Source organism: Castanea sativa, chromosome 1 (assembly GCF_040712315.1).
Source record: "Castanea sativa cultivar Marrone di Chiusa Pesio chromosome 1, ASM4071231v1".
In the NCBI taxonomy this organism is placed as follows: Eukaryota; Viridiplantae; Streptophyta; class Magnoliopsida; order Fagales; family Fagaceae; genus Castanea; species Castanea sativa.
This window is the reverse complement of record NC_134013.1, coordinates 60,977,387-60,992,476: the sequence shown is the minus strand read 5'-3', so window position 1 is coordinate 60,992,476 and position 15,090 is coordinate 60,977,387. Positions and strand designations below refer to the sequence as shown.

Genomic DNA, 15,090 nt, shown 5'->3' with positions numbered 1-15,090 from the left:
AGTTTGTTCATAGAGAAATTATTGTGTTTGAATTTGACTCAAATAATAGTTGAGCCAAAATTTAGACTTAAGCTTAATTCATTTGTTAAATAAACAAACATAAACAAATTATTTTCCAAATCCAACCTAAACGGTACACACGGTTCACTCATCACCCATGTGTCTGTACCTCCATGTTTGTTAAAGAAAGAGAATAATTGTAAAATAAGGTGACTAGCAAACTATTGTTTTTTTTTTTTTTTTAAGTTTTTTGTCACCGGTATTAAAGGTGAACATTCCAAATTCCTACATGGAATCACATGAAAAAGTGCTGGAAAGACGTGCGGATTAGATGATATATAAATGCGCAATCACTGTGAAAGAACAAAGGTATAATTGAAGAGCTCTATTATTTAAACACTCACATTAGTCACAGCAACCCCAGACAACGCCTCTAAATTAGCAAATTGCAGACAACACCTGGGAAGAGAAAGAGAAGAGTACTGTCATATCATATTATTCTATCATCATGAACTCATCCACAACAACTCCAAAGAGCAAAAAGAAGCAAACACAAACGCAAGAGACAACTACTTCAGGGAGGTTTCTTGGTGTTAGAAGAAGGCCATGGGGAAGATATGCAGCTGAGATTAGAGACCCTTCAACCAAAGAAAGGCATTGGCTTGGCACCTTCGACACCGCGGAAGAAGCTGCCTTGGCCTATGACAGAGCTGCTCGGTCCATGCGAGGCTTGCGAGCCCGCACCAACTTTGTCTACTCAGACATGCCACCAGGCTCTTCTGTCACCTCCATTGTCTCTCCTGATGAACCTCAACAAAACTTCTTTCATGTCCCTCCACCTAGTAGTACTCCCACTCAACCTGACCCAACACCCCAAACCTTTTCAAATCAAGAAACCAACACCGAATTCTCTTATTCTTCAATGTCAGATATTGGAGGAGACCAATTCTGGGCTTCTTCTTCTTCTTCCAGTGTTTATTATCAACAACAACCGGCTCTCTTTGGCTTTGACAATAATATTAGTTCTACTGCTTCTGTGTCCCACAACTATTCCAACCAAATGTGTGATCAGCTCCCTCCTTTTCCTTCTGATATTTCGGGAGACATTGGCTCAAATATGAGTGTGGCAGATTCTAGTGAAGATATGGGACAGGCCGCTTGGAGTGACTCAACAAGTCTGTCCACAGGGTTCGAGCCAGTAGGGAACGGGTCATACTCATACATGGGCATGGGCTTCGATTCAAGTGAGTATGTGCATAGCCCACTTTTTAGCAGGATGCCACCAGTTTCAGATAATGTACCTGAGAGTTTTAATTTGGGTTCTTCCGCCTTTTTCTTCTGAACTGAGAAAAACTTTTCCAAGTGTTTGACAATGGACTGAGTGGAACTGTTTCTTAACTTCAGTTTCAGGTTTTTATTACTTTTTTTTTTTTTTTTGGTCTCTTTTGGGTGTGTTTGTTGCTGTAAGTTATGAATGAAAATCATCTTTACTTTTTGCTTATCACTCTATATTCTATTAATCATTACCTATCATGTGTATGATTACATTTTATTTTAAACTCTAATTATTTTATAAGAAAAGTAAAATGAAAACATGACAAGTAATAATTGGTGTAATATAAAGTAATACGTAAAAAAAGTACAGAAGATTTAAACTCGTAAGTTATACTTTATAGCACCGTAATTTCAAACGGATGAATGTACATTTCTTACTCATGAGTTTGGAGTTACATTTTTTTTTTCTAATTTTTTTGTGGGATTTTTATTTTTATTTATTTAAAAATTTGATAATTAGAACGGAGAGAATTTAACTCTAAACGTTTACGTATCAAATCAAATGAGTTACAAGGCTTTATTTTTGTTGGACTAGCTTTTTGAGTTACACAAAGTAGATTTGTTTTCAATTTTCACAATTGATGTGGATTGGTTTGGAAGAGTCAAAGTTGAGCTTTTATCTGAAGCCAGGGGGAAAGCTTTTATGGTTTCTGAGTACTTTAGTCTAAGGCGCAGAGAGCAATAAGAACTAAGAGACCTTTATCTTCTGGGCTACCAATTCTTACAGCTTACTGTAGACGAATTTCCTTAACTGCTTCCGTACTAGTAAAAACATACTGGGCCGCTGGCCCAAGTTTAGGCATGAATTTGTTGCCGTACAAAAAGCCTTTATTTCTGCTTCATAAACCCAAAATATACATTTGGCGAATCTCAGTTTGGAGTAGAGCCCACTTTTTTTTTTTTTGGGTGATAGGGAGTAGAGCCCACTGCATTCATACGTAGCATGGCCCAGGTTAAATAGGAGTTTGAACCTTTTAACTTTTTAAGTAATAAAAGAGTTATTCTTTATTTATTTCTTTTTTTTCTTTTTCTTTTTCTTTTTTTTGACAAAAATGCAAATTATACTATTTAAATTTGATCCATTGTCATTTTGCTCATTTAAGTTTTTTTTTTTTTCTAGTTTAGTCTTCTAAGTTTGCATTTGTTACCGTTGGTCCTTCCATCCATAACTTAAGTTAACTATTAAAAAATAAAATTTTAAATTAAAAAGCAATAAATATTTTTCAAAAAAATACAAAAATACAAATTAAGTCAATTTGGTTCATTAAAGTTTCTTTTTTTTTTTTGTCATTTTAGTCCTATAAATTTACATTTGTTTTTGTCAATAATCCTCCTTGATTTATTGGTAATTGGAAAGTTATTCATTGCCATTAAAAAAAAATTAATTTTTTAAAAATTTGTTTCCTAACCACTTTGAAATGTCTATTTTATATATATATGAAAACTCAAAATCAAAGAACAGAAATTTAGAAAGAAAAGAAAAGGTTCTAAATTTGAAGAACCAAAAATTACTAATTTGATAAGCCAAATTTACATCCATGACCCAACCCATTGAGGAAAAAATTTCCACAAATCCTAACTCATAATACTTCACATTGAAAATCAACAAAAAATCTGCCATCATTTTTCCTCATAAAACACACTGTTTAATTGTCATGACTCAAATCTGAACCTTCGTCACTAACTAATTTTATTAGAAGAATCCACAAATCCTAAGTCATAATGTTCTTTTACTAATTTCATACTGAAAGAACATTTTCAAAGTTGTTTTGCATTCATCTCCCAACCTCCTTCTATGACATTCATGCTTTCTTCACTCTTAAATAGTAACTTATAAACACCCCAGCTAAGGTATTGCCCTTCCTCAGTTTGCAAGGCATTTCTATTTTCTTAGATACTCTATGGATCAAACTTATGGTGTCTAAACCAAATAAAGCCCAAGTTTTGAAGACCAAGGCCGGGCCCAACAAATTTGGAAGTCTAAGTGATATATTCAAATGGAGTTTTTTTTTTTAATGAACAAATGGAGTATTTCTATTATCATTTAACTAGTATTTAATATCATAATTTTTTATTTAAAAAATTACATTCTTTTTATTTTTTAATTTTTAATTTTTGTGTGGAACAATGGTAAACCTATAACAAATTTTACTATAAAAAACTTAATAATAATGAATGTGATTAATGACATTTCAAGAAGATAATAAACAAACTTTTTTTTTATTTTTATATATATACAAGATATAAATTCTACTCTAACTTAATCTAAGTATAAATATGTATGAAACTCCCTCCTAAAGACTTGAACCCTAACATTTGCGTCTCACACCCCACAAACATTTATTTTTGTGAAGTGACCATTATGCCAAGAGTGCGCAGCGGTGATAATAAACAAATATTTAAATGAATGATGCTAGGGAGTGGGGATATTATACATTTTACAAGGACATTAAATTCTATAATGATGTGGTGTGAAACCCAAGTTTTACATTCTCTAATCCTAACATGTCATATCATTTTATCACATATTAAAGAATAAACACAACCGCACCCAATAAATTCCGATATCCATTTGAAAAACTAACCAAATTGGGAGTTTATTTGGATGTTATTAGGTGTGGTAAGATATATTGAATTTGAAGTAAAAATCTAATGTCTTATTGGATGTGTAAAATATGAATTTTACACCCCATCCTCATACATTTTACAAGATGTATCATCAATCATTAAAAGTAATTTAAAAATGCATTTAATAAGTTGCTGAAGTTCACAAATTATATTAAGGCGAAAAACTCATTTTAGTCCCTACATTTTCACGCGATTCTCATTTTAGTCCCTAACTTTTTTTTCCACCGATTTTAGTCCTTATCTTGGAAAATGCCTCTCATTTTCATCCCTGACGTTACATCAGAGACGGAAATTGCACAGCTGGCAAACGGCACAGTGCTAAAAGCTGACATGGCCATTAAAATAATAATAAAAAATTCCACGTCAGCATTTAAATTAAAAAAATTAATTTATTAATTTTAACTAAATAAAAAAAAAACCAAACCTTGAGATCAAACCGTTTCTTGAACAAGAAAAAATAAGAACCCAGTTCCAGATCTAAGAACAAAGAAAGAAAAAAACACCCACAAAAAACACAAACCCAGAAATTAAAAAAAAAAAAACATTTATGAACAATCGGAGTAAGAGAGATTGAAAATCGCTAATGAACAATCGGAGTAAGAGGAAGAGAACCAGTTCTAAACAAGAAGAAGGAGAGGAAAGCACGAAAGAGAGCGACAGAGACGAAGAATACTCCACCATCGTCGTCGACGACAACAACTTTTTTTAATTTCTGAGTTTGCTTTTGTTTCCTAGAAAATAAAACTTGGAAACCCCAATTCAAATGAGCCAAACAGAATCACATCAGCCTCAACAAACAATTGGGTTTTGTTCTCCTAAGCCTTAAAAGAAAACCCAAAAAAAAAAAATCGATAAAGCTTCAATTTTTAATGCATACCCACAATTTATCATTACCCAAAAACAGCAAAAAACACATAGAATTCCAATTCCAAACACGAATCAATGAAATGAAACCCAAAAAAAAAAAAATTTGAAGAATTGGAAGCGAACCAAGACTGACGGCCTGTGAGAGGACCTGTCGGATCTGAAGGGATTTGATGGAGTCCATCGTCTCACCGATCCAACCCATTCTCCCAGTCTCTCTTTCCCTCCCTCTCTCTATGAGTCTCAGTTACAGAAATCAAAGCAAACCCACATTTTTAATTTCTGGGTTTGTGAGTGAGTCAATAAGAGATAGAGAGAATGAAGAAGACAGGGAAGAGCTACAACAAGCCCAATGGAATATCTAACGAGAGAAAAGATAGGAAATCAGGGACGGGCATGAGTGGATCGCCGAAGAAGAGGAGTCACGGAGGCAAGTTCACCTGGGTTGGTGATGGCTACTCTCAGCCTGAGATTGGATTCGAATCTGGAGGAGTTTTTGATGTCAAGGACCCCAACTTTGAAGACCCAGATGAATCCTTCACTGTCTGATTATGATAATCAAGTGTTTGTCTGTCTTTTTTTTATATATTATTTTTACTAGATCATGAGACTTATGAGATATAAATATTTCGTTTGAATAAAAATATTTCCAGCCATTTTGTACCAAATTTTTTTTTCTTCTGGGTTTGTGTTATTTGATCTGAGATGGTGTTCTTGTTGTTCTTATTCAAGACACATTTAGATCCCAATTTATGTCATTTTTTATTTTGATTTCTGTTTTTAATTTTTTTATTTAGTTAAAATTAATAATTTTTTTTTAATTTAAATGCTGACGTGGCATTTATTATTATTATTTTAATGGCCACGTCAACTTTTAGCACTGTGTCGTTTGCTAGCTGTGCATTTTTCGTCTCTGATATAATGTTAGGGACGAAATCAAGAGGTATTTTTCAGGATAGGGACTAAAATCGGTGGAAAAAAAAGTTAGGGACCAAAATGAGAATCTCGTGAAAATGTGGGGACTAAAATGGGTTTTTTGCCTTATATTAATTGTCACATCAATTTGTAAAGACTATAAAGTAAAATTTATAATATTTCTAGTATTAATTTTCTCATCTGAATTAATTCTTATGATTAGTGACACACACACACACACACACACACACACACACACATATATATATATATATTGTAAGACGTGTATTTAAAGTTGCCTTATCTCTAGCGTTACTCAATTATTTGGAACTTCTTATAAGTAAAGGAAAATGTAAAACTAAATTTTCTTTCTATATCTCCACAAATATATATATATATAAATCAAATTTTGCCCTAAAATTTGGAGGCCTTTCTATAGTAGGGGGCCTTAGGCGATGACCTAAGTGGACTAAGCCTAGAGCTAGCCCTATTGACTTAACCAATACCTCCACCACTTGGGAACTCTAAAAAAAACCATTAATGAAAGAGAAAACATTGTGAAGTGAATAGCTAATAGGTGGTAGGTGAAGTCAAGACCTAATTGGTGGCAAGGGCCATCCAAGTTGGCAACCCCAACCAAGCTATCCTCCTAACTAGTATTGAGCCCTGGCGCATAAGAGAAAAGGCAGCAACCTCAGTGGTGCCCCATCAAACCAATCCAGAAAACTAGAGGGCGTTATTTGTTGATTGATAAAACATCTTGTTACGCCATCTAATTCTCTACCTAGTTCCTAGGTCAAATTGCCTGATTCTATTGTTGTTGTTGTTGCTACTGTTGTTGTTGTTGGTGGTGGTGGTGTTGAAGAGGGTTGCGATTGTTAGGGATTGGCTTTAGATTAGAATGTCGTGTCGCAAGCTGCAATATTCTTTGATTTATGAGTTTTCATTTTTTAAAAATAATGTACATAATTTTTTTATATTCAATGTACAAAAAATTTTAAATAATGTACGCAATTCTATATATTTAATATACATGATTTTTCATTAAAAAAAATGGTCTTGTAGAGGGTTGCGATTGTTAGGGATTGACTTTAGATTAAAATGTCGTGTCAGGATGTTCTTTGAATTTTGAGTTTTCATTTTAAAAAATAATGAACACAATTCTATATGTTTAATATACATAATTTTGTAAAAAAAAATGTACACAATTTTATATTTTCTACGTACACAAAATTTTAAAGAATAGATAATATTCTTTACATTTATTATATATAATTTTTCAAAGAATGTACATAATTATGTATATTCAACATACACAATTTTTTTTGATGTATAATCATTTTTCTTCATAAATTATCGAGATTGTAAGGTCTCTTTATTTAATTTTAAAATCTTCAAAGAATTTACACAATTTTAGTTTTTAAAGCTTCAAAAAATGTATACAATTCTTTTAATGAATGCTCATAATTTTGTATATTCAATGTACACAATTTTTTGTTGTGTGGACAATTTTATTCACAAATTATTGAGAGTGTAAATCTTATACATTCAATATATAAACCTTCAAAAGCATGTTCACAATTTTGTATAATTAATATACAAAATATTTCAAAAATGTATGTGTAGACAATTTCTTCACAATTACTGAGGGTGTAAAGTTTGTATCTCAAGTATCTAAGCTTTCAAAAAATGTTTACAATTCTATAAATTCAACACACAATTTTTCAAAGAACTTACACAATTTTTTATATTCAATATACATAATTTTTGAAATAATATGCACAACCATGTATATTCAATGACACACAATTGTTTGATATGTGGACATTTTTCTTCACAAAACACTAAAAGTGCAAGATCTATAAATTCAATATCCAAATCTTCAAAAAATACACACAATTTTGTATATTCAAAGTACACATTTCAAAAAATTTACACAATTTTATATATTTAACATACACAATTTTATGATTTGTGGACATTTTTCTTCACAAATTACTAAGAGTGAAAGGTTTGTACATTCAATATTCAAACCTTCAAAGAATGTACAAAATTTTGTATATTCAATATACAAAATTTTGCAAAGAATCTATATAATTCTGTATATATATTCAACGTAAATAATTTTACACAATTCCGTATATTCAATGTACACAAATTTCCAAAGAATGTTTACAATTCTATATATTCAACATACATAATATTTTGAATTGTAGAAATTTTTCTTCACAAATTACTAAAAATATAAGATATGTGCAATTAATATCCAACCCTTCAAAGAATATTCAAATTCTGTATATTCAACGTACAAATTTTTTCAAAGAATGTACACAAATTTTTATATTAAATGTACATCATTTTTTAAAAAATGTACACAATTCTATATATTCAAAACACACTATTTTTTTTTAGAATGTGAAAATTTCTGTATATTTAATATGCACAATTTTTCAAAAAAAGTACACAATTTTGTATATTTAAAGCACATAATTTTATGATGTGTGGCAATTATTCTCCACATATTACTGAGATTGTAAAGTATGTACATTAAATATCCAATTATTCAAAGAATTTATAGAATTTTGTATATTCAATGTATACAATGTTTCAAAGAATTTACACAATTCTATATACTTAATGTACACAATTTTTCAAAAAATATACAAAATTTTCAAAAAATGTAAAAAATTATTTATATTCAACATACACAATTTTTCAACAAAAAAAGTATAAAACTCTGTATATTCAATGTATATTGTTTTTTCAAAGAATGTACACAATTATGTATATTTAATGCACACAATGTTTTTAAAGAATCAACACAATTATGTATATATTCAATATACACTATTTTTGAAAATGTACACGAGATAAAGATGGAATTATATGAGGATGTTTGGATGAACGTATTTTATGCATTTCTAAATGGGAAATAATTATTTGAATAGATGAAAAGAAAAAAAGAAAAAAAGAAAAAAAAAAGAGGCATTTAAGAGAAAACAAAGGTTCACAACTCATATGAATTGAAAGTCTTGTGAATGCATATAGGATATGTTGAAGGAGGAGCTTGCACGCAGCACCAAGAAAGTAAAGGATGTCAACCATGCGGGATTTTGTGAAGACCAAGACTCGGGGTTGTCATCTCCAAGTCACGCTGGGGGTGCTGGAAAACACAACACCTCATTCAAGGACAAGCACTTGGGTGAAATACCCAATGCTTACACGCAGGCATTCAACTTTGATGATTTTATGGATGACGATGATGAGTCGGACGAGGAAGTTGAATCACTCCGACAAGGCGTTATAGCTGTGAAGTTTGATAAGGATTTCAAGCAGCGGATTTGCAAATGGGCGAGAGCTTTGATTGTTAAGGTTTATGGCAGAACTGTTGGATTAAGATTCCTTCAAGCCAAGCTTTTGTCTATTTGGAAACCAACTGGGAGGTTAGACTGTGTAGACTTAGGCCATGGTTTCTTCCTTACGAGGCTGTCTTTGAGAGAAGATTTTGAGAACATACTAAAGAAAGGTACATGGTTCAATGGAGATCATTTTCTATCGCTTAGACCATGGGAGCCAAATTTCAAGCCTGTTGCAGCCAGCGTATCTTCCATTGCGGTTTGGGTTAGGCTGAACGAATTGCCTATTGAATATTATAAGCTGAGGCATTGCAGCACATTGGTAAGGCTTTAGGCAATGTCCTAAGAGTTGATACCTTTATTGCAGCTGAGTCTAGAGGAATATTTGCTAGATTATGTATCCAAATTGATGTGGATAAGCCATTGATCACCGCCATGTTGATAAAGAAGCTTGAGCAACCGGTTTTGCATGAAGGCATCCAGAGATTGTGCTTTGGATGTGGTAAAGTAGGGCATAGAAGTGAGAGCTGTCTGTACATTATTCGCTAGGAGGCAACGTGCAAGGCGGTGATGGAGGATGAATTGGGCATGAGAGGAGCTAGCTCACACGATATGTGTGATACTGACAAACCAAGGACTGAGGTGGGGACCACAAAATTGCTGCATGACTCTGAGCAAGAGAGTGTGCATGATGGGGTGTATGGTTTTTGGGTTGTAGTGGCTCGAAGGAAGAATGGGACAAAGACTCATAGGAATGGTAAGCCCTCTACTGATAATAGGAATGTTTTTACCTTAAAAAATAATGGTAATGTGGAGGCAGCGAATGGGATGTGGAATCGTGAGCGTGAGAATAAAACTGATATGCCTAGTGGGCCTCGCCGTGAAAGAAAAAGGAAGTTATCACCCATTAGACTTGTGGACAAAGGCCAGTTGGAGAATTCTATCTAAAGAATAGGATTCGGGCTCACATCTAAAGCGCAGCCAGATATGTCCCAAAGCCCAAGCTCGAGTGAACCCAAGTTTACTTCAACTCGGGCTGCACCTAACCAGGTTTTACTTAAGCCCAACTTGGTGAAGGGCAAGAAAGGAATTGCTCGTGCAAGGGTTTCTCAAGTTTCCCAAGTTGGTGCCACTAAAGTGTGTAGTGCCAAAGCCTCCCCTATGCAATTAAACAAGGGAAGTTCTACGCAAGAGTAGCACGGTGATGAGCTCAGTAATGAAACCTCAAAGCCGAGAACTGCTAGAAATGTCCAGCTCGATACCGTCGTTGTGTCAAGGGTGGGCTACCAACTTGGAGGTTGTAGTGGTGGTAACACCGGAGATTGTCCTAGTGGAATTTTAAGCAAGCCTATCTCTGATTTTAGGTTGGATCAACACCAAATTCAAGCCAGCAACGAACCCGATACAAGTTTTCAAGCTAATAGTGGCTGTCAACTTACACATGGTTTCATAGGAGATGGTTTTGAGAGTGTTGAAGCACACGGTGACGTTGTTGGCCGGAGAGGGTCAGAAGAAGGAAGATATGAAGCGGCCTAGATGGAATTTAAGGGAGGAGGGGAAGGTGGGACCTTTGTTTGATGTTTGCCTCAATCCAGCTCTATTTTTTCCTCATGAATGTTATTATTTGGAACTGTAGGGGCGCTCTAAAGCCCTCATTTCAGAATCGCATTAGGGAGTTGGTCCAAAACCATAATCCTGCAATCTTGGTTGTTATGGAAACTCAGGTTGGGGGAGAGAGAGCAAGGGAAATTACTGATAGACTTCCCTTTGATAGAGTTGTGCATACTGACACTATAGGGTATGCTGGTGGGCTGTAGGTGCTATGGAATTTAAATAGGGTTGAGGTGTCTCCTTTGGCAAGTACTGAATAGGAAATTCACACAATACTTAAGGTACGTTTTTCAAATGCCTGTTGGTTACTCTCTGCTGCGTATGCTAGTTCTAGAAGTGCTGAGAGGCACATACTATGGAATATCCTTGTTAATGTTGCAGACCTCCATAATATGCCCTATGTTATAGTAGGGGACTTTAATGAACCCTTGGTTGATGATGATAAATTTGGGGGGAGAGCAGTGAGTGTTAATAGGTCTTTGTTGTTCAAAGAGTGTTTGGATAAATGTAGTATGATTGATATCGGGTTTATGGGACCTCGATTTACTTGGACAAATAGAAGGGAAATTCAAGCATTGATTTAGGAAAGGATAGATAGGTATTTTGTAAATCCTAGTTGGTGTTTTTTGTATCCAGAGGCTAGAGTTACCCACCTTACTCGATGTCATTCGGATCACTACCCTGTTTTATTAGAGATGTAGTCGGGTATAAAAGGTGAGAAGAAAAGACCCTTTAGATTTCAATCTTGTTGGCTGCTGGATGCAACTTTCCCGGACACTGTCTCTCAGGCGTGGGAAGGTACAAATTACATTGTGGATGCCATTGATAGTTTCACTTAAAAAGCAATGGTTTGGAATAAGAATCATTTTGGAAACATTTTTTTAAAAAAAAGAACCTGATGGCTAGGATTAATGGTCTTCAAAAAGTTGTTGCTACCAAACCTTCTAGGTTCCTGCTTAATTTAGAAAATGAGCTTTTAAGGGAGCTAGACTTGGTGCTCAATCAAGAGGAGGAGCTTTGGGCTTTAAAGTCTCGGGTGAATTGGACGATCCAGGGTGATCGGAATACGGCTTTTTACCATGTCTCGACCTTGGTGAGAAGGAAGAGAAATCAGATTATTGCTATTAAAAATGTAGTGGGGGATTGGATTTATGAGGAAGGGGACATTAAAGAGTTTATCAGAAGTGGTTTTAATGGAATCTATTCAACATCTCATGTGGCTGTGGCTAGGGCTGATCCTGTCACCTCTCGATGGCAAGCTAGAATTTCTGAGGTGGAGAGAGATAACATAAGTGGGGGGGTTATTGAGGAAGAAATTAAGGCAGCCCTATGGTCCTTGAAACCCTTTAAAGCCCCAGGCCCGGATGGTTTACATGTAGGGGTCTTTCGAAAATTTTGGCTGGTGGTGCGGGGCTCAGTGATTGACGAGGCTAAGAAGGTGTTTATTAGCAGGAAAGTACCAGAATTTTTGAATAGAACCCTTATTGCCTTGATTCCTAAGATTTAAGGGCCGAAGACTTTAGGCAACTATAGGCCTATAAGTTTGTGTAACACGGTGTACAAAGTGGTAACCAAGATTATTGTGGCTAGATTGAGGCCTTACTTGGACAAGCTCATATCTCCTATGCAAACGGCTTTTGTGCCAGGTAGAAAATGGGTGGATAATGTTATCATTGCTCAAGAGATTATACACTCCTTAGGGAAAAAGAAAGGGAAAACGGGGTATATGGCCTTAAAGATAGATTTAGAGAAGGCATATGATAAGTTGGAATGGAGCTTTATCCAGGATATGCTCATAAGGATTAATCTTCCAAATGATCTTATAGAAATTATAATGAGCTGTGTTACAACTGTCTCTACATCCATTTTATTTAATATAGAAGCTCTAAACCCAATTTTCCCTTTGAGGGGAATAAAGCGGGGTGACCCTTTGTCTCCTTACCTCTTCATTATATGCATGGACTTCCTTGGACAACTTATAGAAGAGAAATGCAATATGAAGATGTGGCAGCCAGTTAAAGCTTCTCAAAGTGGTTCAGCTTTTTCTCACCTCCTTTTTGCGAATGATCTCATATTCTTTTCTAAAGTTGATTGGGTTAACTGTTCAGCTATAAGAGATGTTCTAGATGATTTTTGTAGCATATCCGGTCAAACTGTGAGTGAAGCAAAGTCAAGAGTTTATTTTTTTCCAAATGTTAATAGAGATACTAGGGAGTTGCTTTGTGATATTCTTGGGTTTGCTTCCACCCCGTTTTTGGGAAAGTACCTCGGGTTCCCCCTAAAACAGCTAGTCTCCTCTTCTCAAGAATACAATTTTATTCTAGATCGAGTTAAGTTAAAACTCTCTGCCTGGAAGGCTAATATGTTATCATTGGTTGGGCGGTCAGTTCTCATTCAAGCTTCTGCGGTTGCCATACCGTCATATGTCATGCAATGTGCTTATCTTCCAGGCAGGATATTGGATGGAGTAGATAGAGTCAATCGTAATTTCCTTTGGGGATCCTCAAATTCAGCGAAGAAAGTTCATTGGGTTGGTTGGGATAAGGTGACAAAGTCAAAGGAGGAAGGGGGTCTTAGGTTGCATTCAGCTAAGGGTAGGAATATTGCTCTTTTGGCCAAGCTAAATTAGAGATTCCAAATTGAATCAGAGGCTCCTTGGGTTAAGGTGTTGAAGATGAAATATTGTAATGAAAGGAGGAGGGTTGCTGCTGATGCTAACAAGCTCCCTTGTTCTCCCATATGGTCAGCAATGAAAAGAGGTAGAGATACTTTCAACAAGGGAAGTAGGTGGTTGGTGGGGGAAGGATAGTGTTTTAAATGTGTGGCATAGTAATTAAACAAATGGGGGTTCACTTAGAGAGCTTATTCACGATCCCATTACCCAAGAAGCTAGCTTTCTTGAAGTTAAGGATATTATGTTAGTCACGGGTTGGGATTGGGAAAAAAATTCCTTTTGAGATCCCTCTTGAAATTAAAAGGATGATTCAAGCCATTCCGGTGACAATCATGGGTAGAGGAGTTGATAAGCTGATTTGGGCTGGTTCTCCCCAAGGCACATTTGATTTGAGAAGTTCTTATAGGCTTGCAATGGGGTTTGATACAAATACTACTTTCTCAGCAAGTTGGATTTGGAAAGCGGAAACACTCCCAAAAATTAAAACCTTCCTTTGGAGATGTGCTCATAATAGTATTGGAGTTAAAGTTTGTCTTGGGAGAATGGGTATAACCCAAGATATTGTGTGTCCAATCTGTTAGGGAGGATCTAAAACCATTTTACATGCTTTAAGGGACTGCAATCAGCTGAAATGTGAGTGGAATCAGCTAGGAATCTCCTCTTCAAATCATGATTTTCGGAGGAGTGACCTTCAAAGGTGGCTGTCTTTTAATGGTAGGATGATGAGCAGTCTTTGTGCTACACACCCCCCTTGGAAAGTTGTTTTTCTGATAACTATATGGAATGTTTGGAAGAGCAGGAACAATATGGTTTTCAACAAGAAGAACAAGAACCCGAGCCTTGCTATGGAGATTGTAAAGCAAGCTTTGGAGTATTATCATTGCGTTGCTTCCCCAAGGCTGCAAACTCGTAAAGTGCTTAAGGGAATTCGATGGGAGAGACCGCCACAAGGTTGGATGAAGTTGAATACTGATGGTTCGGCCAATGGGAATCCCAGTTTGGCAGGGTGTGGGGGTGTGATTAGAGATGATGCAGGGCAGTGGATTGTTGGATTTAGCAAGTGTATCGGCATCACAAGTAGTTTTGCTATAGAATTATGGGGGCTTAGGGAGGGCCTTATTTTGTGTTGCAATCTTAATATTTCTTCTCTTGAGATTGAACTTGATGCCAAAGCTATTGTGGACATTTTAAACAAGCCAGCCTATGTAACAATATCATTTCTCCTATTTTGGATGATTGTAGGTTGTTGGCTGCCCGCATTCCTCAGATTCGTGCTAAGCATTGCTTTCGCTAGGCAAATAGGTGTGCGGATAGCCTTGCTAGAATGAGTTTTAGTTTAGATGGTGTTTTTCTTCTTTTCATAGTCTAGCTGTGGACTTGATTGATGTGTTTGAGGATGATCTCAATGGGGTGTATGTTAATAGGATGTGTCCTGAACCTAATGTTCCTTTTTAGTTGGTTTTAATGAATCGTCTTTCACCAAAAAAAGAAAAGGAAAAAAGAACCTAGTTATATCTATGCCAATAAATAAGTGCATAAAGTCATCCAAAAGGTTTTATGAGGCAGAAAGTATACTAACTGTGTGTAACATTTGTGGATTGGATGTAATTGTCTGCATTACCTCTTTCCTTCCTTTTTTTTTTATTTTTTTTATAAAGCAAAGGATTTCTTTATTAACTAAGGAGTACTGTCACAAGTATTGCCTAT

The 15,090-nt window shown here is 35.3% G+C and overlaps 1 protein-coding gene across 1 annotated transcript; it reads left to right on the top strand.

Annotated features, from left to right (window-relative positions):
- Positions 1-508: 508 nt before the first annotated feature.
- On the top strand, positions 509-1,342 carry LOC142640968 (ethylene-responsive transcription factor LEP). The gene has a single exon (XM_075815317.1). It carries the CDS (start codon positions 509-511, stop codon positions 1,340-1,342), a length of 834 nt encoding a protein of 277 aa, XP_075671432.1.
- The last annotated feature ends 13,748 nt before the right edge of the window (positions 1,343-15,090 follow it).

Excerpts from the sequence above, each read along its gene's own strand:
- LOC142640968 (XM_075815317.1), top strand. The coding sequence starts at position 509 with ATGAACTCATCCACAACAACTCCAAAGAGCAAAAAGAAGCAAACACAA.